Below are 25,835 nucleotides of genomic sequence, written 5' to 3'. Positions count from 1 at the left end.
GAAAGCTCCCAGGACCAATTTAAATGAGAACAAGGAGAGCAAGCTTTTGTTCAGAAAAGTCTGCCTTTCATGTCCTGAAATATATATCAGTATATGTGACACACAAATCTTTCTTGGATAAGATCATTGTGCTCATGAATAGACAACTAGAAATGACCCATGTGGAAAAAGAAACAGTTTTACAAATAATTATCAACTTTATTCCAAAAAATGCATCATATTTACGATAAAGCCTGTACACAATGAACAGTGAAAACAAGATTTAAAATAGTTCATCATTTGAACATTAATTCGACAAAAATAACATCCATATATTTATTACGAAACAAAAACTACAAAAAGACTGGATATCTATGCACAAAAGTAAAAACTTAGAAAAGTCAGTGTGGTTAGACACAAATTGCTCCTCTTCTTTAGGTCTTCATCATTTCATCAAGTGAACTTATATGTGTGAATGTCAAGGAATCCAATTTTGTAATCATTCATTATGAACATCACAGTTTAGGCCAGTCATGTACTGAACTGAGTTTTAAAAAAGAGCTAAAAGTTGAGGAAAAGCATTCTCATTTTTACTTCCTGAACTCTATCTGAGACATACTGGAACACCTGAAAGTAAACATGATCACAATGCCCCATAATTCTTTGCATTTATTTGTAGAAGGCAAGATCCTATTGGCATATAATTATTAGTGTTGTTCCGATACTGTTTTTTGGCCTCCGATACCTTTGCAGTACCGACCGATACCATACCGAAGTTTTTTTTTTTTTCTCAACATGAAAAAGCTGTGGATATGTTAGCTCGGCATGCAGTGAACATGTCACACATCAGTGAATGTCGTGCATGAGCAAGACACAAGATGCTGCATCCAAAATCCTATATTAGCGTCAGAATTAATGGTATCGGCATGTTACTTGTTAGTACTCACCGATACCACTGTTTTAATGCAGTATCGGGGCCTCTGCCAGTATCGGTATCGGAACAACACTAATAATAATTATAGATTATTATTATAACAAGCAATTCGAAAATTTAGTTGGGACATTCAAGAATGAATTGAGCCAGAAAAACAAACTCCTGAAGAAGTGACTTTTTGTGAAAAGCTACCTGCTTGACAGAAATATTTTAGACAAACTTTTGACAAGTTATGTAATTACTTTAATAGCCACCAGTGAATAAAATAATTTAAGATTATTCACTGAAGTGCTTAAATCGGTTATTTTTGTAAAAGCTAAGCAAGCAGTGTAACATCACATTTTAGAGATCGTAATATAGCTAATTACTTTCAATTAGCAGCCGATATACCGGTACATCACATTTTATTTTAAAAATAAGAGTTTAAAATCTGGTAGAATAGTAAAAGAGTCTTTCTTTAACTGTAATCTATTGGGTAATCTGTTGAAAGTAAAATTTATTTAGCTGTCCAATCCTCTAAAAACATAATAATAATTAAAACATTCATATTTCTTTGCGAAACTTTTAGATGAATTCCCCTTTTTCAATTTCAAATAATTTACTAATATATATTTATGTGTCTAGGAGTGTGTGGTGTAGAAATGTTTTATAACAGTAATTTATATTAAGGCTGTTGTTGTTTTTTGTTTTACAAGGAACTAGCAATACTGAAACTTGAATCCAATTGCCCAAATTATTTTGTGAGGCTCTTTTGAGAATGAGAAGCGAGTTGGATGAAAAAGGATATGAATCATAGTTAAGTTTCTGGGTGAGAACTCCGGTGAGAATGAACTCAGCGTTGTGGACATCTGGACAACAGAGACACGTCACAGAATCAACACGCGCCTAACAGATCATTGCATGCTCGTGCTTTAACATCCACATTTTTGTATAGCGACACAGCATATAAAATCGTGTGTGTGTGTAGACCTTACCAATATTTTTAAGGAAGTACTCTCTACACAGGTGGAGATCATTGTCGCAGGAAATCAAGACGATCTCTGGGAGATTCTGCGGCAACACACACACAAAAAGAAACACTCTAGGTAATTCTCACAAGTCTATAAAATACCAAATGCCTGACTAGACAGTGTATGAGCCACTTCATTATTCATACAAATAGCCAAAATTAATTTTCTAAACCGAAGCTTAACCTTTATGAACCTTCAATTGTCTAAATAAACCGGTCACCGCATTAGGTCGGATCAGCACAATCTAATTGGATCTGATACAAGAGTTGTGTCAAACAATCTGCCCAATAGTGGTTGCTTGATTTTTTTGCTTTGTGCTGCAACAAAATCATTTATGCTAGCACTCGACTTAAGTGGGAAAAAAACCAAACAAATGGAGCAACTCGGCTATTATTAATCTCTAGCATGTGGACCAGCATATGTTCAGCAACTAATTGAACTGGACAAACAGTTAAACACATAAAAGCAAAATGAGAACATTTGTAAAATGTTACGAGGCATGGAAGAATAAAAGGAAGAAAACAAACTTTCAAACAGTACAAATGTGGCTTTTGTAAGATAGGGTACTACCGGATATTGCATCATACTGAGACGGATAAAAATGTATCCCCTCATGTAGCTACAAGTAAGTTAATAAAAACAAAGCACTAATAATCTTTGTCAATGGGTAATGCTTAGCCAGGGGTACCTAATGTTGTGTCTTGTGAATGCAACACTAGCTCAACCGCCACCTAAACATTCTGTTCATCATATCTTCTGGTTGATGAGCCTTATTAAGTGTCTTCACTGTTTTATGCCAACATTAGAACAGGTTGAGGAAAGAAGCGCCACATTCACCTTGTTCTGTTGATGCTCCATGATCTTCCTGTATGAGGGCTGTTTCGCCAGCAGCTTCCCCCCAGCACTTTCCACAATCGACTTCATGGTGCTGAGGCTGGGGCACATTCCAGGGGTTAGATAAAAATACTTTCCCTACATCCCGGAAAGAGGAGGTACAAAGACAGAAAAGCACACCGTAAAGGAGATGTGAGGAGATGAATGGGTCCTTTTCTTATTCTACTGATATGACTATTTGAGTTCTTCACAGTTGTCATCAAAGGATCATTTATCGTTTAAAAAATATATATATAATAATAATAATAAATACATGTTCTAAATCTAAAATTTCACGATTTGTATTTTTTGTATGAAAATGTTAATTACAGTTTTGGTTCAATAATATTTTTCTCACATTGCTTAAGATGTCTTCCATGAAAACTAACACGAAAAAATGCACGTTAGTGTGTAAACAGAGCCACTCAAACTCTTTCGTGAGACAACAGAAAATCCAGTCTGAAAACTGTCAACATCGAGGCTCTCTGAATTACAACCGTGTTTGTATTCATACAACTGTAATGTCATCAACTTGTCACTTTAGTCTATTTTAACTACATTAATACAGTAGTCAAGTCATGAGTATAGTACAGGGGTGGCCAAGTTCGGTCCTCGAGAGCCACTATCCAGCCTGTTTTCCATGTCTTCCTCCTTCATCGCAGCTGATTCTAATGATCAGCTCATCAGCAAGCTTTGCAGAAGCCTGACAACGATCCTGATCATGAATCAGGTGTGTTAGTGTAGCGAAACATGGAAAACCGGCTGGATAGTGGCTCTCGAGGACCGAACTTGGCCACCCCTGGTATAGTAAATAGTTGTAAGGAAAACTCTTCTATGCTACATACTGTATATAAAACAAATAAATGAACAACATTAAGTACAGCAATAACTGAGTGTTCCTTCTTGTGCCAAGTGATGACATATTTGCAGGGCGCAAACCATTTGTAACCTCAAACTGTCATATGCCGGAACCTCCACAAGCTGAATACCCCACTGTATTGTGACAGTCCCAAGACTTTTGTCCAAATAACCTTAAAGAGTGGTGCATTGTGGGCTTTCTTGAGTGACTCTTCCAGACTGAAACCAAACAAGACCTCAGCTTCGGCATCCTTCAGAATGTAGCTCTGCTCATCTAGAACACACACACACACAAACACAGAGAAGAATTTCAAAAAAGCTAATATTAGCTCTCCGCTAAGTGGAAGTTTGAACTGGTGGCACCGAGATGACATTGCTCGTGTCCACACAAACGTACCCACAAACTTCTGGCTCCTCCAGCTCTCTTCAAGCCACTCTGGGGTGACGATGTGTTTCACCACAGACATTGCGGCGAGAAATTTGACCGTGCGCTTCACTTTACTTGCCACCAGGTGAGTCACCTTCAGACTGCCGTCCGCTACTTCTCCACCTAAAGCATGCAGTCTCTAAGGGAAGGAGCATATGTTTACATGCGGATGGAAAACTTTTTCTTAATTATTGCTAGAGAAAGAAAGTAGTACTGGAGTCTTGTGCTGAATTTACCTTTGTGTATTGCTGAACTTGTGTGGGCTCGAACCCTGTGAAAACAACTCTTGGAGTGGACTCCGGTGGAAGCTTCTTACTGGGGGACTGGATCTCCTCAAGTCTGTGTAAACAACACACAAGATCATCATTGGATAAAAGGAGGTAGACGGACGGTGCGAAAAGGCCGTCGTGAGGTCCGCAGGACCGACCTGGCCTTTTTGCTGGATGGCTGGTTATTGGAGTCAGCCAGCTTCTGTTTCTGGATGAGCTGCAGGTTCTAAACGAGAAAGAGCAGAAGGAAATCAAGATAAAGTAGCAAAACTGTACCTCATGAGTCTCTAATCTAACTGGAATGTCAACAATTCTAAGAAACACACTATTCAAGTCAAGGTAGAAAAGTAGTAATTAAGGGGCTACGATAAAACTCACCGCTAAAGCTTCTTGAGATACTTTGATTGGTGTTCTCCAAGGAGCTATACAAAATTAGAAATGAAAACCGTTTCAATGATGTGCACATTACATTAAACAAATGACTCAAAACGCTACATACCAAGCAGGTTCTGGACCAGCTGTAGGTTTGGCACTAGAGGCTCAGGATGCGTAAAAATCGAGTATCTGCTGTGCTGAATTTGTCTTAACGCTTCAAAGTTTCCCAGCAGAATATCACACATCCACTGCGCGTTTACACATGGAATCTTCCACTCTTTGGCCTTCTCATACTTGAGCCCAGTGGGTCTAGAAAGAAAAACACAACAGACAAAATAACAATTGGTGCTGTTACACACAAAAACAAAAAAATACAGTCCAGACACCAGAAACGGAGCATTTGAGTCAAATGAGTTGAGTCACTGATTTTGACTTCGACTTTATGGTCTTAAATTTTTTTATTTTTTTTGTCTTGCATCACATCCGCCAGTAGGCTACGCTATGAGACAAGTTGAGGCTGCCTTGTTGAGCAAGTGTAACAGACAAGCTCCAAAGACGAATACATTTGGATCCAAGAATTACCTCTGTGTTGAAATCAGGATAAAATACATTGTCAGGGTTTTTCCTGGCTCAAATTGAGGCAGAGGTGGCACCATCCTGACATAATGGCCGACTACAGATACCAGGTATCTTATTTGAAGGTATTGGTACTCACGGCGATGACCGATACCATTATCGGCTGCCCTCCTGCAGTGGTTTTACAATCAGGAAATAGAAATTTGAAATTATATGAATTGCCATTTTTCATGCAATGTTAAGGAAAAAATATATATTGGGCTATAAAGGTCTTGCTTTAAAATCATGTCATTTATGGGTGTGGAATTTTATTTACTAGTTGTATCGGTATTTGGTATCAGTATTGGTGACTACTCAAGAGTTGAGTATTGGTACAGTATTGAACATCCTTAATTCTGACTGTGCGTCATTACCTCCATGTATTCTGTAAATGAACGGACTGACTCGCTTTCATTTTTTGCAGCCAACATATAATACTCCCATGTTCCAATAATAATAATAGTTCCAATAAGAATATGACTATTATCAAGTTAAAGCATTCATTTATTAAAACGGTTCTACCGCAACATTTCACAAGTGGGAAGCATCGGCCAGTGTTTTTTCCAGGATTGAAAATATGAATTTTCGTTGCCTTTCCGGTGCGCTGCTGTTGATATAGCGCCTCGATAATGGCGCAACGCTACAATTGCAGTTAAAATACGTTGCTGCCAAGCTGGAGCGCTGCGGCTGTGTTGAGTTATGAGCCGCTCAGGCTGGAGGCAGCGAGAAAATTAGGTGTGGCGGCCGCCTCCACATTTCCTTCATAGGAAAAGCCCTGACTGTGACATGCCTTTTTTTAAACTTGCTTGAGACTTGAAGCTTATGACTTGCGACTTATACAGTATATGACTTAGGCTGCGTTTACACTGCAGCTCAATTCAGATTTTTTCATGCAAAGTGAACGGTACAATTCAGATTTTTTTCACACCCGACCTGGGCCTCTTTCGTATGTGGATGTAAATCGCAATATGTATGAGATGCGTCTGTGCTGTAAACGCTCATCCGCACGCATCCGATTCATACGTCATTAAAAGCCTGATATGTGCTCTGCGCGGGCGGGAGAGAGTGCTTGGAAGGGAGACACGTCTGTGAATATACAAAGCGGTTTTGAATAACTGTTAACTTTTTATTTGTCTTTAATTTAATCACACTTGAAACATGAAGCATAAAGTTGACATTTGTGGCGACAGTAGAAATTCAGCCTTGCAAACGGTTCATCACGAACGGCGATGGCGCAACGTCATCTTCAATGAAAATGAAGATATCAAGGAGCCTCCACTCATTTCCCCAAAATATTTCTACCTCTTCCAACCTCGAGACTCTGGCGTTATGAAATGAAAAAAAATGAAGAAGAAAAAAAAGAGTTTGACGGGTTTCTGCTCTGACGCTTGAGGAAGTCGGGGACAGCAGCCAAAAATGAGCGAGCCTGAAAACAGTCCAACAGTCGGGAGCAGGCGTTCTCACAGCTTATTTGCATAATGTATGCAAAATAAATTTTAAGACACGTGAATCCAACTCCTAACACGTCCGTGAAAGGAGTCCACCAGCTCACAAATCAGTAGCGCGCATTGGCACAGTTAAATTTGCATTTGGCACTGATAAAGGTCGCTTGCCTCGGCGGCTTGGCTGGAGGGAAAACATTGCGTTGAGTCGGGGCCATATTTATTTCCGTAAACTCTGCAGCGTGACGTCGTCGTTTTGGGTGCACATCATTTGATGTGTGCTCTTTGCGCATGCGAGTCACATCACGGGCGCGTTGCGTTCACATTGAAGTCGCATTTGTTTATGTAATGTGAACAGTCGGATTTAACAAAAAATCCGAATTGTGCATCATGCCCTGCAGTGTGAACGTAGCCTTAGTCCCACCTCTGCCAGGCACATTTTAAAAATGATGATGAAAGCAGTAACAATACCCGGGATTACTGGGTGTTATGCTTGCATTCCAATTAGAACGAAACCGAATGAGCAAATGGAATGAAAATGCTCCATATAAAACAGTGTCATTGTGATAAAAAAAGATGTGTGATATATTATTTTTGTCAATCCAATCAGATGTCAAATATGTGGTTCAATCGGAATAGTCCGGACGCAAATGTGTGAAACATCAATTTTTTTATGGGAATATTAAACCAAACGTCTTACTTAGGTTTAGGATTCACACATTAAGCATGGAAGAATGTTATATTAATGGAACATTAAGCCTTAATATTCTAATTCATTACATGTACAAGTTTACTCTAAATTTGAGGTTGTTTTTTTTTTAAATCACAATAATCAATTTATAGATTTGTATCGTGATTAATCGGTATTGAATCGAATCGTGACCTATGAATCGTGATACGAATTAAAACAGCTGTTCTGATTAATGTCGTGGCACACGTATTCAGCAGAGTGGGATAGATCACGTCTCATGGAAAACCAAATAATGCTATCTAACAATATCAGTGCACTGCATCATCAAAAATCTGTCATAACCTAGGCAGTACAGAACATCTCTGCAGAAAATTGGCAATAGTTCTCACACCTAATTCTTTATCATACCATTTTGCTTTCTTGACCACTGCTACTTCTAAACATTCCGTATTTGTATATATTTAAACGTTTACAACCAACAACTACTCCCCACACAGACAAAAAGTAATGCTATCTAGAATTGACTTTAAAAAATAAAATAAAATAAAATATGCATTTTCTACAGCGTCCAAATCAATTCCTGTGATAATAATTGAACACACATTCACATTGTCTCCCCAGTCACCACATGTTGTGTCCCTCCTTACTCTTTGCAGACAAGGACAGTGTTGCTCCGGCAAAGGTACCCGGTGTATCTGGCACCAGCCAAGTAAGCCATCACCTTTAAGTCATCTCTGTCTGCGTCCACAAAACCCGTCACAGATATAATCTAAGAGCAGAAAACGTTGATTAGAAGAAAAAAAGCAGGCAACATCATGAAGACATTTGAAATGTAACGCCAATACAAGCAATCCATCCATCTCCAAAAAGATTTACAGCTATTCCCACATGAATAAGTATGATGGTTATGTAGACTGAGATTGACATTTGTGGAAAAATAGATAGTTGAGTGTGCCTCTTTTCTCGCAGCCCTCGCAAAAAGATGTGATTTCTTATTTCAAACAGGTCTGTTTATTTAAAGTTAATGTCCGACGTTTTTCTGTTGCAGGGCTGAGCAATAAATCAAATTAATTCGATACATCGTCATTTTAAAAATCGAATCGTTGAAATCTGCTAAATCGTGAAATCGAGTTTTATCTTCTGGCTTATTTAAAGTTGTTTTTGTGTTCTGTTATATCCGGCCGTGGCTCAGGGTGTAGAGACGGTCGTTCAGTAACCAGAAGGTTGGCTGTTCGATCCCCGCTCTCCCCAAGTCATGTGTCGCTGTGTCCTTGGGCAAGGCATTTCACACATTGTCTCCAGTGCTACTCACACTGGTGTATGGAAGGTGCAAATGTTTGGTGGTGGTCAGAGGGGCCGTAGGCGCACACTGGCAGCCACGCCTTCCGTCAGCCTGCCCCAGGGCATCTGTGGCTACTTAAGAAGCTTACCGCCACCACAGTGTGAATGTGTGAGTGCATGAATAACGTATCCATTCCATTGTAAAGCATTTTTGAGTGTCTAGAAAAGCGCTATAAAAACCAGATGCATTATTATTAAATGTTTTTGTGAGTTGTAATTTTGCACAAGTGTCAGAATGCTGGATGCGTGGTTTACAAGACATGTTTACAATAGCTACCAACTACTTAACTTATGTTTTAATTGTCCCAAAGACGTATTTATACCTTTGTTTGTTTTTTATGCTAGAGCATACAGAAAGCTTTGATGCAGCCTCTCAACTGCAAAGAACGGTTGAAGAAATGGTATTTGTTACACAAACGGCCAGCAGGTGGCAGCAGAGCATAGGAAATGAACCAGGACCATGTTGAAAAAACCCTCCATTACTCAGAATTCTAAATAGATTTGTGAATAATGATGAAACTTAGCCATATTCTAATGCTAATTGCTGCAAAACGGGAACAGATAGAAACACGCTTTTTTTTTTCATGAAGAAAGAAAATACTTTCTTTTGGTAGGTTTAGTGTTTTTATAGCAATAGAACCCAATATTTTGTGGACCTTGCAAAATCAGTCAAAAATCCTGTTAAAAAAACAACTTGGAGCGAAGGGGGTTGCTTCAGTGAAAATGGCTGGGAGTGAATGAGTTAATTGTGGCATTTAAGCACAAACTAAGAATATTAAGTTAAAACTGATTAAGAATCAGTATACTAAATTATTGTCTGAACATTTTTCAAAGGAATGATTTTTGAATAAATATAACCTTTAAATAAATGTGTATTGGGTTTATTAGATTAAAATTGTAATAGTCCTGAATGACTGCAAAAATTGCAATTTCATTTTTGGCCATATCTCCCAGCCCTAGCTATTTGTAAACACAACATTCAAAACTGGCGTTCAAGGAAGCCGAGGACAGCAGCCAACCAGGAACGAGTGTGAAACCAATCCACCAATCAGGAGTGGGGTGTTGCACAGCCAAATTTGCATATGCAGACAAGACACAGGAATGAAACTCCAAAAACGTCAGCAGAAACATTCCACCATTTAGCAGCGGGGGGGGGGGGGGGGGGGGGGGGGGTTGCAAAGCGTAATTCGCATATGCCACTAATAGTAGCTTGCCTCCACAGCTTGGCTAGAAGGAAAACGTTGAGTCTCCACCCAGAAACGTCCCGGACAGGCCAAAACAAATCAGTCGGACTTGAATGTCACTTCAAAATTAAGAGAAATATCTATATTGTGGTATATCATAACCATTAGGGGTCGGGGAAATTTCCGATTCTGATGCATCGCGATTCAGCCATGGACGAGTCTGAATCGAGCCACAAACGCCCACATTTAGATTATTAATGTTAATAAAAGTATACAGAAGGTTCAAAATATAGCGGAACTCCAAGCGCTGTACCACTGTACATTTTGGGAAGCACACACGTCACACGTAGCGCAGACGAAAACAAACATGGATGATGCCAACCTCGCCGTGAGATCCAAAAAGCTGCTTTTATTTTAAAAGCACGTTCACGTGACGGCAACAAGATCCGTCCACATTCACAGTGATGGCAGAGAAAAAACCTTGTCGATCATGATATGTATGTATGGGAGCATTTTGTGTGACTTGTGACTAGTTGCTACAAACATTCAATAAAGTAGCCTGCCGCCTGAACAAAGGCGAAGTTCAAAATAAAGCTCAAGAAAGAATATGTTGATGCCATGCAATATTAGCCTTATATAGCCTTAGCACGCTATTATTTTGAAGTTGGCCTGCATGGTGGCATGACCGGCTTGAATTGCCTTCGACACATTTCGACTTGCCTTATCGTTGTTTTTCATTGCCATTACATGCCAGCATCAACACGGCGCCATCCCGGAATCATATCAATTGATAATTTAGGGCGCTAAGAAAGATCTAGTTTATTACGCCGTCATTGTGTGATTGGTCTCCGGTCTTAGCGGCTAGTCGCTAGCTGCTAGCAGTGAGTGCACAGCTGTCTGCTTTTAAAGTACCGGTAGTCAGACAACTGTGCCTTTGTTATCTTTCTTTGCCTCTTTTTCAATGATGTGAACATAGGCTAGTTTGTCATTCACTGTCCATGTAGAAGGGGTATGTGCCTTAAATTGCAGTTTAAGGTATTTTTCTTTCTTAAAAAAAAAAGGAAAGAAAGAGAGAAAAGATAATTAGAATCATTTTCATCCTCATTTTCTTCACAAAACATTTTTTCCTTTAAATAACATTCATCTTAAAATGTCAAATATGGCTTGTGTTCCTACAATTTGAGTTGAATCTTGTTATTTAATGGGAACAAGTGTTTTATAAAATAAAAGGACAAAATTCTATTTACATTTTTTTTCTTCTGATCCCATAAATGATCTGATCCGTGATTCAAATCCGTGATCTGACCGAACCGTGAAGCTTTTTTTTTTTTGTTATCCATTGCACCAAGTGATCAATACTTAGTGAGATGAATTGAAATGAATAGTGAAAGATCGTTTCCATATCGCCCAGCTCTCGGGGCAGTTATGATTAATAACTTTCAAGAGCAACGCTGGCGTTGAATGTCTGTGAGTTTAAAGTTGCACTAGCAATCTCAATTCATAAAACCATCTCATCCAATCATGCAGTGGCCAGGGAAGTGCACCGAGCTTGACCACTTAAATTTGTCAAATGAACCGGACGAGGAGCACCCAAGCATAATAAGTAATAGAGTGTGCGCGTGCCCAAACAAATCTCACTTTCATTGGGTAGTGACATCCATTATGATTGTGGATAAATGTAAACAGTGCAATGGATCACCAGACAGAATAAAACGTATAATAGTAGGACATACATGCTGAGAGCAAGGCTTGGCTCCAGGTGGGAAGGCAAATGGCACATGAAGTGTCCGATGAGGAGGCACCATCCTCTTCCGTTTCAGCACTGTGTTGAGCCAGTGGGCTGTCACACAGCGTTTTCCCTCTCGGAGGGCCTGATAGAAGAGACACAATCAACACAATGACAAGGGTGTCAAAAAATATGAAGAGCTTGACATGCTGCTTAGTAAGCACGTTTTATCTTTAACATATCACATCTTGTTTGTATGCGTTAGCAAAAAAAAATAAAAAATGTGCTGACAGGCACTGGACGCTTTGAAAAGGCAGCATTTGATGCTTCTGTACTCTACACACAAACCGGACGCAGTAAGATAAATCCTTACCTGGACATACATGTTGCTGACCTGACTCTCACAGAGCAGGTGAGTACAGCGACTGGTCAGGGAGGGGTCAACGGCACCACCATAGGCCTGGATGACCTGCAAGTGGAAGGGGGCGGTGGGTTATGTAGTTTGTACAAGGCCATCTCTAAAATGCAGAAACAGCTCATAGTTGAAACTTGGTGTATACCGTAATATCATACTAATTCTTCATCTGAAAATGACCTTAAAAATCAATGCAGAGTACATAGATAGAGATATTCATTCATTTATTTATGTATTTTTTTGTCACATTCGTAATTCCAATGATTTGTAATGTCTAATATTACGACTTTATTAGTGATTAGAAAATGAAGCTTCATGAAGCACTTGTGATATTTTTAATCCTCTAGATGGTGCTCTTGGTTTAATGAAAATTGATTAAATTTCAACTACATCTTCAAACCAAGAATGCCATCTAGAGGAGTCAAAAATATCAAGTGCTTCATGAAGCTTCATTTGTCCATTAATAAAATTTATAGATATAAAAGAGATACACAAAATTGATCCTTTTCCAAAGAAATGGTTCACAATTTTTTGCTCACGGTTATCATACAGACGGAATCTAATATTGGACCATGCCAGGCTACGATACTCACTGATCAAAGCACTTTATCCGATATAGGCCTACTATAAGTCATAAGTCATCAAGTCTCAAGTCAAATCAAATCCTGATTTCTTAACTCCCAATCGCAGGTAGTGTCAAGGCTTTTGTCAGGTCAAGACACCCGACATAAAAAGAACTCCTTGGATCAACTCAAGGTCCCATTTCGCTCCTGATGTATTCTGATTTACCATCAGATACCAAATGAGGCTAAGCTTGTTTCAGGCAAAACATGACACTGTGTGTTAACATGACAAACATGTTAAAAGGAACTTCGACTGTAATGACAAGATTGCTCTATATGATTTAATTGGTTGTAACTTGTTACTAACATATTTATGAGATTCATTTTTCAAAAATCATTTCCAGGTTAATACATTTTGTAGAAACTATGTGTATGTACCGGTACACCGCCAGTGTTGTTTACATCGCAAAGCATTCTGTGTGTAGTGGCGTAGAATAGCGGCTGGCTCTCTGCCAAACTCTCCCGATCGCATGGCGTTCCTATAGGAACGCTACGAGACTTACCTTGCTTCTTTATAGCTGTTTCGCATTGCTCGGCAGAAAGCCAGCCGCCATTCTATGTCGCTACGCATTGAATGTGTTGCGACACAAACAACAATGGCGGCGTACGTATAATTAAAATTTCCACAAAAAACTGGAAATGATTTTTGAAAAACAAATCTCATAGTTATTTCAGTAACAACTAAATAAATAATATAGAGCAAACTTGTCATTACAGTCGGGGTTCCTTTTAAGACTAATTACTAAAAATGACCCCGGAAGCACATCTTTAATAACGGCAGTGTAACTCTTTTGATGTTACCTTACTATCTTACCCGTTTCCATGTGGCCAGCAGTTGCTTGTCTGCTATCTGTTCTGGGTAGTCAGCAATGGCAAACACGCATCCCAGCAAAAAGCCGTCCTGTGGAACTGTGACATGACAAAAACAAAAACAGTTCACCAGCACATCTACGCCTCCTAAATTGTGTGTGTGTGTGTGTGTGTGTGTGTGTGTGTGTTGCTGTCCACTAGAAATGAGTAAATTTCTCTTACAGGTACCATTTTCTCCCCCCACAATATAGTAGGATTCATGTATTTTGATGTTGTTTTGACGTGAACTCCAATAAATGGGTCAATGGTTAAGTTAAAGAGGGTCAGAGGTCAACGTATGTATGAATACCCCAACTCCTACTCACTTTCTTGTCCTGGCTCATGTCCAAACAGGGAGATATGAGCAGGCTGCTGTGGCTGCGGCTGAAGTGTCTGTTGCTGCTGCTGAAGCTGCTGCTGCATGGCCTGTTGATTCTGATGCTGTATAGACTGCTGCTGATGATTCTGAAGCTGCTGCTGCTGCATCTGCTGCATTTGTTGCTGCTGTTGCAGGAAGTGTTGTTGCTGCTGCTGCTGCTGTAGATGCTGTTGGTGTAATTGCTGCTGACTTTGTTGTTGTTGCTGCTGCTGCTGCTGCTGCTGCTGTTGTAATATCTGCATGCGTTGCTGCTGCTGAAATTGCTGGAGCTGTTGTTGCAGAGCTTGCTGCTGTTGCAGTTGCTGTAAACCGGGACGTAAGAGCTGCTGAGGGCGAAGTTGCTGCTGAGAGAAGTTGTGTTGCTGTGAAAACATCTGCTGTTGGTGCATTTGCTGCTGTTGCTGGAGGAACTGATGCTGTTGGGACAACTGGGGGAAGCCTTGTTGTTGTTGCACTGCTTGTGACTGTTGCTGTTGATGTTGGTGATGTAGCTGCATCATCTGCTGCTGCTGCTGCTGCTGTTGCTGCTGTTGCTGTTGGAGCTGCATTATGGGGTGTTGCGCTTGCTGTGGTAACTGTTGGTGGTGTTGTTGGACTGTCTGGTGTGGCTGCTGCATTAACTGCTGCTGCTGCTGCTGCTGCTGCTGCTGCTGCTGCTGTTGTTGCTGTTGTTGCTGGGCTGTGAGTTGTTGCCCGGCCATTTTGGACTGATTGTACAGAAGGGGATTGGTATTGTTTGGAGTCTGAGCGTGACTCTGATTGGTTTGTTGCTCTACTGGCTTTCCTTGATTGGCTGTCAGATTCTGGATAATCTGTGACAAAAGAACAAAGTAAACCATATTAAATGTATAGAGTGCGTCCCACAACAACAATGTTAAAAAGATTGTACACATGAAAAAAGGTCCACTTTTAGAATGTCTTACATGTGCTACATTGGTGGGTCGAATGGTTGGCTGCATGTCAGAATTGTTGGTAATGTTGCGAAGTGTTCTAGCTGCTGGGCTCCAACCAGGGATGCTATCTGGAAGTGATGCACCTCCTACAAAACGACAAATAATTCACAGGTTAAGTAATCCAATGACTCAAAATAACAACACAGAATGCATACTAAAGTATATAAACTGCAACTTTGTGTTTTTAATTGGCTCTAAAGCGACCTTGTCAGTGTCCCATACCGCAAATGCTTTTTTTTAAAGATTGAAAATAGCAATAGAGTGGAACTTCTGTTTATGAACTTAATTCGTTTCAAAACTACTTGTAAACCAAAATGCTCGCAAGATGAAGACATTTTTGTGGAAATGTATCCACTCTTGCCCGAGAAACAAGATAAAAACGACCAACGAGGAGTAAAAGGCAGGGGAACGTGCCGATGATGGGTGAGCATGCAGAGTTGGGGTCTCCCCACTCGCTGCCAAACATGTACTGTAGCTCAAATGGGGAAGGTCATCTTTCACAGGGGTTAACGTACATTCCCATTTCACAGTACTGCAACTCTGTTATGTGAAGATTGTGAACCAACAGTGACTAAAGGGTGTGCTGCATTTCCATGATTGTAGTAATGTAGTAATAGTGCACAGTAAATTTCGTATGCATAGTATAATATAGTCTTTTTCAGAGTAAAATTTACTCTACAAAATTTACTGTGTAGTAGTAGTAGTAGTAATTAAACTCGGTACTGCTGTACAGTACTGCAAAGAAGAGGGTTACAGCTCTTCAGTTGAAACAATTGCCGTAAGTCACACTTTTTCCCAAATGTTTTGTTGGTCCTGTGACTTATACGTGCAACTTGTATATATTAAAATTAGAGCTCAGACTAAATAAATCCCCGCTCCTTTATTATGATGACATTGTTTGCATTACTGCCACCTTCTATCCACTAGTGGTAATGAACCAGTAGAAGAAATGGAAGAAGTAAAAAAAAAAAACACCTTAGAAACTTGCAAGAAATACACGTAGGGAACTCGGAACTAGGTGTTTGGGCCATTACTTTTAGGTTGGGTTTTCTAATAAGGAGATAGTACTAATTGCTTTAGCAGACATTAACCATATCATATTAAGTAATTCACTCCCAGCCATTTTCACAGACGCAATCCCCTTCACTCGCGGCTGTTTTACCGGATTTTGATTGATTTTGCAAGGCCCACAGAATATTGTGTTCTATTGCTATAAAAACATGGAACATACGAAAAGAAAGATTAGAGTCTCTTCTTTCATCAGGAAAAAAAAGCATGTTTCTATCTGTTTCCGTTTTGCAGCAATTAGCATTAGAATATAGCTAAGTTTCATCATTATTCACAAATCTATTTAAAATTGTGAGTAATTTAGGTTTTTTTCAACATGGCCCTGGTTCATCTCCTTTGCTCTGCTGCCACCTGTTGGCTGTTTGTGTGATAACTGCCAATTCTTCAACCGTTCTTTGCAGTTGAGAGGCTTCTGTATGCTCTAGTATAAAAAAAACCCCATAAAAAACGTATAAATCCATCTTTTAAAATAGAACATGTTTATACGTTTTTGGAAGCAAATTAGTTAAGCATTCGCACTTTGAAGCGTTGTGTACTGCCAGCGACAAAGACTCCTCGCTTTGCAAAGGTCCACATCCTGAGGATCAAACATTTAAGGTAATTTATTAAAATATATATTTACCAGAATTATTATCGACACATTCATACACTTTGGTATTTTTTTGTACAAGTCGCGAAGTTGATTTGTCGTATCTGCTGTCTCAGTCATTCACTTTAACTTAAGTATGCCAATTTCTGATTGGTTAGTGTTAGTCAGCTGATAGTGGGTCAAGAAGTGTTTTCGCTCTCGCTGCCGTGTATGACGAGTAAAGTTTAAGAAATCCATCTCCATCCTGCCTTTTCATTTTATAAAAAGTGTTCCATTAACCAACGAATCCTCCCGTTAGCTCCTGGTGGACAAAAAACATCACCTCGTCCAGACTATAGCAACACTACCTGTATTCCTCGCAACTTCTGGTAAATTTCCTTTTTTTTCTCTCATTCATACAATTGTGTGATTTTTTTTTTTTTTTTTTTAATAGGGCGCCACCCCCTAAAAAATATTTATACATGGACGGCCCTAATACACCGTCGTACAATGACAATAATTGAGAAAAAAGATACCGCATTTAGAGTATTTTTTGTAAATCGTTCAACCTTAAGTCGTACAATAAAAATTGAATGACATTGTGTTTTTCATACAAAACACTTTCACAGTCTAAAACAAAATAAGCTTTTACTGTATCACTGTACTCTGCATATACTAAGGATGTCACCAGATCCTTTGTACCTACTGACCTTGTTGTGCATTTTGACTGATGGCAGCAGCAGTGCGGACCTCTGCTGAGATGGGTCCAGTGCCAGGAACCGGAGGAACCGTGGCACAGAGGTTGATCAGTCCACCTCCTGTTGAGGATACAGGTTCCTTGTTGCCAGGTGGCCCGCTTCGCCGCCTGGCAGTGCCTGATGCAAATGGAGGGGTTGGGGTCACGACTTCTGCTGGAGTCCAGTTGAGGTTGGTACCCTCTTTCTCTGTGGACGAGTCATCATCGGAGTCGTCAAACATGCGCTCGCTGCGACGTTCTGTTTTCCGTGGGGACGACGGGGAGATGGAGTTCAATTTTTTGGGACCAGGACGTCTGCGGGGACTGGACTCTTCAGACGAGTCGCCACTGGACATCTGGTAGCGCCGCGGGCTGTAGCTTCCATCTGAATGGGAACGTTGGTCATATGACTCTGGCTCACTCTCATCCACTTCGTCTGGCTCCACATAAGTAAGTCGAGGGTGATAGAGTGCTTCATCAGTCCGGCTCTTAGCTGTATTGAAAATTTTGGAAATTTTAGCATTGATGATGGTACTTCTTGCAAACTAACTGAAACATAAGCAGATCTATTCTCTTTCTGAAGGCATACTGTACAAATCTTTTTTGCAGCAGGCCTAATAAGTATTACAGTCATCATTGGTAACACTGGGCCTCATTCACTAACCATGCATACGCACACATCTGTGATTCAGCAATATCTTTGTACTTGAATTTCTGCATATTCTGCAAAATAAATTTAGAACCTCCTCAAACCATGCGTACCAATAAAACTTCAAACCCAAGATACACAATGTATTGAAACTAGCCATATAAATCAATAATTATACATATTTCAATGAAAACTTAAATTGGGAATTTATTATAGTTGACCAATGTCCTAAATAACCATAGTGAACACTTATTCACTTTTACCCTTGCACCGTTCTACATAGATAGCGTGCGCAGCATGTGTGTGCGTGCATGTTTATGTGCGTGCGTGTGTGTGCGTATCTACAACTGTCTTGTGTCCCCACAGATGTCACTCAATGCATAGATTTCATAAGTGCTTTGATCGTGCACCCAAAAAACCAATCCAAGCACTCCCGCTTCCTTGTTAATTCAATGCTTCAAAGTTTTCATATCAATCAAAAATGCACAATAAAGTGAATGTAAATTAGACTGAGTTGTTAAGATAACAATTTAAGATGATATATTTTCCTAGAAAATATCATTAACTATAAATTATTTTCTTTATGCCTGTAATGATGCCAGAGCAAAAATAATTCAAGTACATAATTTTCAAAGAGCAATTACTGTACGAAGAATATTGAACATTTGCATTGAAATGTAAACAATAAAATATCTTAAGATAAAACGTGTAAATAAAAATGACTAAGGCTCTGTAAAAAAAAAGAAAAAAAAAGCACTACAACAAAGTAACACATACTGTACAAGCACATACTGTATCTGTAAAACGAGGCGTCCTTTACCTCATTCCTTGTGTATTTTTTTAAAGAATGTTTTTTAATCAAAATGTATCTTTTTTTTCTATTTATTCCAGTGGTGTTTATTGAATATAGTGTACGAGGCCCACTGAGCCTATTGTCATTCAGTGTAAAGGTGCGCAGTTCCTGTATTTACATAAAAAAAAAAAAGGTCTGCAAGTATAGTCTGCCAGTCAAAAGTTCATCACGTTTTAAAACACGATTGCAACCAGTGACTACTTATCACATTAACATTTAATTACCAAAAATCTGATCATAGTTTGGTTTCCTTCCCTTCCTAAGAACAGCAAATACACACTTTCTGTCCCAAGTTGTGCATCTTCTTTGCCAGTTATCAAATCTTTACCTTTGCTTCAATGAGTAACTTCAATCATGCTGATGATATGCGAATTGATTTACCCAAATTTATGTGCAATCCATTCATCCTTGTACGAGACGTTTGTCCTTACAGTTGTGAGTGAGCAGGAGCCTATCTCAGTTGACTTGTTTGTAAACACACTACTGGTTGCATGATAACCTTTTTCAGTATTTTGATTGTTTAATTGTTACATCATACACTGGATTGTTGCTGACAAGGAAAAATGATTGGAGTGAGACTGTTATTCTTTTGAAAGTTGTGAATTACAATTCTAAATTTGAACAATTAAATTATTAACAGAAAACTCCCCCAAAACAGAACTTTGAACTTTACCTTTTACGGAGTCAGTTATCCAGTCTTGTGTGACAATCTTAATACCAGGGTGTTTAAGGGCACACTCAAACTTGGCCTGAAGAGAAAATAAAAACACACAACTGCATTGTACAGCAATATATACCTGCATTTGCAATAATAAAACCAGTTCACTGTTGTAGCTTATTATAATAGCTGAACAGGAGTCTAGTAAAACGATAAACTAAGAACAAAATATATTATATATATTTTTACCTTAACTCTTTTACTGCCAAAGACGTTAAATGACGTTCTGCAAAAACCTACGGAGGAGCGCCAAAGACGTTAAAAGACGTCCTCCCATTTATTTATTTTTTTTTTTTGAAACGGGTGCTGGCAAGGCTTGCGGAGCTGTCCTGAAAGTTTCAAGCAGGTCTCGTGAGCCTAATGACTATTTTTGGTCCCTAGAGGGCAGCGCTGACTCTCTTTTGACAAGATCGGGTGGGCGTCAGTAGAGGCGGAGCTAGAGCGTCGAGCAGGAGACGAGAACGTTAGACAAAGGAAAAATGGCGACCGGCTGCGGCAGCTCACGCCCGAGCCGTTTTTTTTTTTCAAATTCGAAAAGCATCGACCAACGATAAAGAGCACATTGATGACGACGATGATCATCATCGATGATGATGATGACTCCGTGGTTGGAAAGCATTGACGCGGCAGTAGGAGACGTGGGGGGGAGAGCTAGGTGGCTGAGGAGGAGCGCACGGAGAATGGCGCCCCGTTTGCAAGCAGCTCAACACTTACAAGACTTAAGGCATCGACCAACGCTAAAAGTGCACATTGATGACGACGATGAACATCATCGATGATGATGAAGGTGAATCCGAGCTTGACGGCGAAATTGGAACCGCTGATGCGGCAGCTATGACGGCGTCATAAACGCGGAGCGCAATCGAGCACGCACAGGCGGACGTTCAATCGGACGACGGAGAGTGCCCCGAGTCCAATGCATATTCATCGGAGGAAGTGTGTACAGTCTGCTACTTGCTTTTTATTCCCCGGAAAAAAAGGCCGTCAAGAAAGTGTAACGTTTGCACGCAAAACGGACCAATGCGAAAGTGAAAGTAAACTGTTGTGCGAGTCCTGGCGTCTCCTTGCACGCAGGAGAGCGTTACAAAAGGAAAAACTGTATTTGAAACATCCACATAATTGTAAGTAGTACCACAGTTGCACACATTTGTAAATAGTTTGCGAAATTGTTTTGTCAAATTGTTACACTGTTGAATGGAAATAAACGTATTTTGGAATCAAAAAACACTTTTTCATTGTTGGTGAAAGCGTTTTACAGAAGTAAAGCACTATTTAGGTGTTTGTGGCATCATTCATGGACAAAAAGAAGTGTACAATTCACTAGAGTGCATGAAATAACATCGTTTCACAAAAAGCTCTTTTTCTCCGTTTTTTGTTTCAAAAGAGAGAATTTCGGTGAAAGTAACCATTTTCTATTGTTGATTACTGAAGAACGGAATAAGGTAGAAACAAACTTTTTTCTGATGAAAGATGAGAGTCCAATCTTTCATTTGGTAGTATGTGTGTTTCCATAGTCCAAACACAACATTTTCTGTGGACCTTGAAAGATCAGTCAAAATGCTTAAATCGGCTGGCACTGACGGCATCCATTTTCTGAAAACGTCTGGCAGTCAAAGAGTTAAATTAGGGCTGGGCAATAAATCAAATTAATTTGATACATCGTCATTTTAAAAATCGAATCGTTGACAATTTTCCAAATTGTGGCATTTAAGAAAAAACTATGAATGTTAAGTTTATGTCAAAACTAATTTAGAATCAGTATACATTATTGTTGTATGAACATTTTGCACAGGATTTATTTTTTAATAAATGAAACCTTTAAATAAATTTTTGTTGGGTTTATTAGATTAAAATTGTAATCGCCCTGAATGTCTGTAAAAATCTAGATTTAATTTTTTGGGCCATATCGCCCAGCCCTACCTTTAATACTGATAATACTGTTACTCATCAAGCAAAAATTCTATTTACACACTGCTGTAGACACATTTTGTGTTGCACACAACAAATAGAACAATATCACACACATGCAGGCATGCAAGGAGAGATGCCACAGTGAAAAGGGCACCTAATCAGTGATGCACTTCTTGAGCTTGATAGAAAACAATTGCTGACTAAAGGACATGACCTATTCTACTGCCTACACTGCTCTGGTCATGAATAATGTTTAATTTGCGGTTTGCGCTATTTAAGTCAAGTTTATTAGATCAAGTGACACAGTTTGTAACATCACGGTAATTTTAAGCACGGATTTGAGTTTATTTCTGGATATTTTTGGCTGAAACTTGTCAGCTAATCAAAGAACGGGTTCGGTGAGTATCAGACAAAATTAAAGGATCGATTGTAGCTGTGGGCAACCATACAACAACGTCAAAGTTGATGGAAAATTGATCTTTTATGGGTGGATAGTGACATTGTCGTCAGGTTTCATATATTCCTTGAAACCTATAGCAACTGTTAATATCTGAAATGTCATGTATCACTGAGTTTTCAACTTGGGGTTGTTGAACCATTAGCTACTCATGTCGTACAGCGAAATATAAACCATGTCTTGAGGAATGTTTTGAAGAATGTTATCATTTCGCATGGAGATGGAGGACACATCCGATGAAACCGAGCTTAATCCATAAAACAGAAAACCAGTGGCAAGTATTTTTTTCTATAATTTATATTTTGTAGTTTTAGTAGAGTAAATTCTGAACTACAAGCCGTTACTTTTCTCACTTGCATTCGACCCTGCGGCTAATACAAAAGGTGCGGCTTATCCATCAGATCACAAGGGGGCGCACTATAAAGGAAACGCAAGAGCGTCAAGCAGAGCAAAACAAACCAAGTGAACCCAAATACAGTAGGAGAGACGGAACGAGAGCAACACAATTTGCGTCCTCATTATGGAAAAGAAAGTAGCGGGAACCGGGTGCGGTAACATTAAAACACCAGCGGCTTACAGTCGGGTGCGGCTTATATGAGTAACATACTGAAGTATTTCCCAAATTTAGCTAGGGCGGCTTTTAATCAGGTGCGCCTTAAAGTCCAGAAATTACCGTATATACTGAAAATAACAGCTATAAATATTTTCAGTTTTTGCAGGACACCTTCATTAATACAAATGTGTTTTAACTATTTACAATGAATACTTCCAAGGTTTCCAAGATTACAAAGGATGAGCTTTGTGGGGATGTCTTCCAATTTAAGGCAAATATACAGTAACATCAAGTAGAATTAACTGTGTGGAGCACCAAACTTCATAGTTGCACTCAATAGCTTTATAGATGGGGGCATAACAAATTTTAGCCAAATTCATCAAACAATTCCCTAGAAATAGCGTTACCATGGCAACCAAGGCTTTATATACCATTCAAATTACATTATGGTTTAATATATTATTTCAAAACAATATAGCTTAGCTTTATTATTTACCTTCTGGCAAAAATAAATAAATAAATACAGTCCAGCCCCTAAAAAAATACAACTTTGTCAATGTATGCTAGTTAGGGCCTTTAAATTAGCATTTTTATGAGAAAAAATTTCTAAATCAAATCAAGCATGGCCAAGTACAATTATATTTTAAGTTTTGTAGAGATATCTTGAAAAAAAATGAAGTTATACTGTTCGACTCTAATTTCAAGGTACTTTTTTAGCCAGATTTTCAATAGGCAAAAATAAATAAATAAATCAAACAAAGACAGCAAGTAAACTCCGCACAGAAAGGTCCAAGCCGAGATTTAAAACCAGAATCTTTGACTGTGAGGCAGATGTGCTACACACATACACAAACATAATTCAAATGAAAATTTTACATTTTAAACTGCATTGATTGTTTTAGAGGATAAAAATTATTTAAGCAAGTTTGAAAAGATTAAACTCACTAGTGATGGTAAAATGAAGCTTCATGAGCCACTTGTGGTATATTTTTAATCCTCTAGATGGTCATCTTGGTTTAAAGATACAGTGAAAATTAAATAAATAAATTTCATACGCACTAGCCTTTAGCTTTAAACCAACAGCACCATCTAGAAGCTTAATTTTTCCAATTAAAACAGTTCTGTGCGCAAAATATCTATGCAGCAGAAGCAGCCAATGGACAACCAATGTATACTCTGGACTCCCTCAGTGAGATACAATGAAGGGAAAAAATGCAGAGAATGTGTAGATCAGACACAGAGGTTTCACTTACCCCTTTTGGTTCATTCACCACCAAATGAGTAACTTTTTTGTTTAGGTTAAGCTGACATTCTCCCCCATAAAAGGTTATATATGCCCACAATGCGTTGAGGTCATCTGGAAGCTGTGGAGAAACAAGCAGTCGTACAAAATAGATGAAGACTAATTCTAAACAAAGTTGCGTCTTTTAATGTAAAAAATATACAAGTATTCATACATGAAATTGTAACCAATCATGTAACCATCTATGCTATATTTAGTCCAAAGTTATCGACAAGGTTTTGCCAAAATTCAGAAATGAGTATTATATGCATTCACTCACACGAGGAAGACAGGCTGTCACTCCAAAGAATATCTGGCCTGATTCTGGTGAGAACCCTGTGACTCTGCGTTATTGGTTACGAAAACATAAATACTCAACTTTCTTGTAAAATCGCTAGAAACATTTTCTTCAACCACATCAAAAAATAGATAATCTACATAAATACATCTTGGAAGGATACGGTAAAAGGTCTCCGCATCGAACCGAGAGGATCACCCAGGATGGCTGGAAAATACAAATGATTCAATCATGCCATTAAAATAATCACAGCGTCTATAACAAGACTTTCTTTGCAGAGCAGGCTGAAGATTATTTTTTTTTTAGAAGAAGATACTTTGGATAGCCACATTTACACTTCTACACTTACTCTGACTGCTATACTAAATGAGTTCTTACCTTGACCACAGGCAGATCAAAAACCTCACGAGATTCCCCCACCTCTGGGTTGTCCCCGTCCTCTGCAATAATATGCGTAGCCAGAGCATTGTAGGAGACCTCTTTGCCTTTGCCGTCTTTCAACAGCTGCACCACCTAAAATATCGGGCGTGCAAACGTCCAAAAACAACAACGCACCAGTCAGTCCATGATGATTTGCGTATAAAATACTCCATTCACAAGTATGGCATTAGGTCACGCCCACATGACGTCCTTATGTCATCATAATTCCCACCAAAACATAATTCGTGCATATTTACATTTTGACAACTGACTTCAGATTTATAAAACAATTAGTGTATTTCAGATAGCGAGACAACGGCTCAGTATTTGACAGGAAGTACAATACGGTGGACGCTCGATTGAGTAAAATGTTGAGAGTCACAGGTTGATGCAAATGAACACAGTTCAACATGTCAAAGTTATTTGGTAGTTAAACGTGGCTCAACACAATACAGTCGCTATTAGTGATTCGATATGTACAGGAAAGCCACCTAACAATAATGTTACACCGCGACACAATAGATTTATAAACCGGCGCGATTACCTAGTAGCTAACCTAATAAGCAACTAGAAAACTCAAGTCAGTACAGTACACTTGAGATCTGAGTAGATAAAACGTTGCTAACAGCAAAGGTCTTAACGTGATCCGATATTAGCGAGCACATAACTTTACCGATATGCGGTGATAGAAAGAGTCGCAGTGTCGCCACTGAATCAAATGTTCGCTCGAGCAAGCGCGCAATTTCAAGCGTAGCTTGACAGCCTGTTAGCCAGCTAGTTAGCTTGTGCAACAAAACCCATTGAGAATCAATGGTGCTAATGAGTTAGCATGCTATAAGGCTAGCTAAGAGAAGCTAACCTCAGACAGCCTCACCTTTGGGTCAATGTCCCCAACCACGTAGAATTTGACATCTTTAAAAAGTTCGTCAACAACCTTACTTTCCTCCTCAGACATGACTGTCCATTAAGGTCATGTGATAAAACATTTACACCCCCCCAAGGCGATACTGATAAAAACTATACGTTACTGCGGCTGCTGTAGAGCAGTAGACCCGAGCTACTCTAGCGCCAAATCGCTGAGCGCGCCATGGACTACATCATTCTCAAATGAAGGGGGTGTTTAAAACAGAGGAATGAAATCTAAATGTCTTTTTTGTTTTATTTTCAGCACACCAATTCAATATAGAAAGCGTTATGGACATACATTATTCAACCTGACCAGTAAAAAAAAAACATTTAGTGGCTATCGAGATCATGAGTAATTTTCTTATTGAAACTCGACACCCCTATACAATGCGGGCTAATATATTTGGTCTTATTTAGTCGTAACCCTTTCCTCCCCAGTGAGGTGAGGCGAGGTTATTTAACTCCTTACTGTA

General features: G+C 39.2%; 1 protein-coding gene across 2 annotated transcripts; it reads right to left on the bottom strand.

Moving 5' to 3' along the window:
• Positions 1-174: 174 nt before the first annotated feature.
• paxip1 (PAX interacting (with transcription-activation domain) protein 1) lies at positions 175-25,537 on the bottom strand. Of its 2 annotated transcripts, XM_077559128.1 has the most exons (23): positions 25,331-25,537; positions 24,415-24,549; positions 24,200-24,243; positions 24,019-24,082; positions 23,710-23,820; positions 19,491-19,566; positions 17,290-17,808; positions 14,914-15,029; positions 13,938-14,802; positions 13,577-13,671; positions 12,098-12,193; positions 11,732-11,869; positions 8,121-8,242; positions 4,850-5,034; positions 4,729-4,772; positions 4,509-4,576; positions 4,318-4,420; positions 4,052-4,220; positions 3,828-3,928; positions 2,761-2,895; positions 1,888-1,963; positions 1,702-1,761; positions 175-449 (listed from the first exon to the last, which is right to left on the bottom strand). In XM_077559128.1, exons 1-23 carry the CDS (start codon positions 25,409-25,411, stop codon positions 433-435), a joined length of 3,420 nt encoding a protein of 1,139 aa, XP_077415254.1. In that variant the 5' UTR covers positions 25,412-25,537; the 3' UTR covers positions 175-432. The 2 variants fall into 2 exon arrangements, with proteins under 2 accessions (XP_077415254.1, XP_077415253.1); XM_077559127.1 differs by having other exon boundaries at positions 175-1,761.
• Positions 25,538-25,835: the final 298 nt, after the last annotated feature.

This window comes from Vanacampus margaritifer, chromosome 2, assembly GCF_051991255.1.
Source record: "Vanacampus margaritifer isolate UIUO_Vmar chromosome 2, RoL_Vmar_1.0, whole genome shotgun sequence".
Classification (NCBI taxonomy): domain Eukaryota; kingdom Metazoa; phylum Chordata; class Actinopteri; order Syngnathiformes; family Syngnathidae; genus Vanacampus; species Vanacampus margaritifer.
The sequence above is the reverse complement of the archived record's forward strand: the minus strand, read 5'-3'. Positions and strand labels throughout refer to the sequence as shown.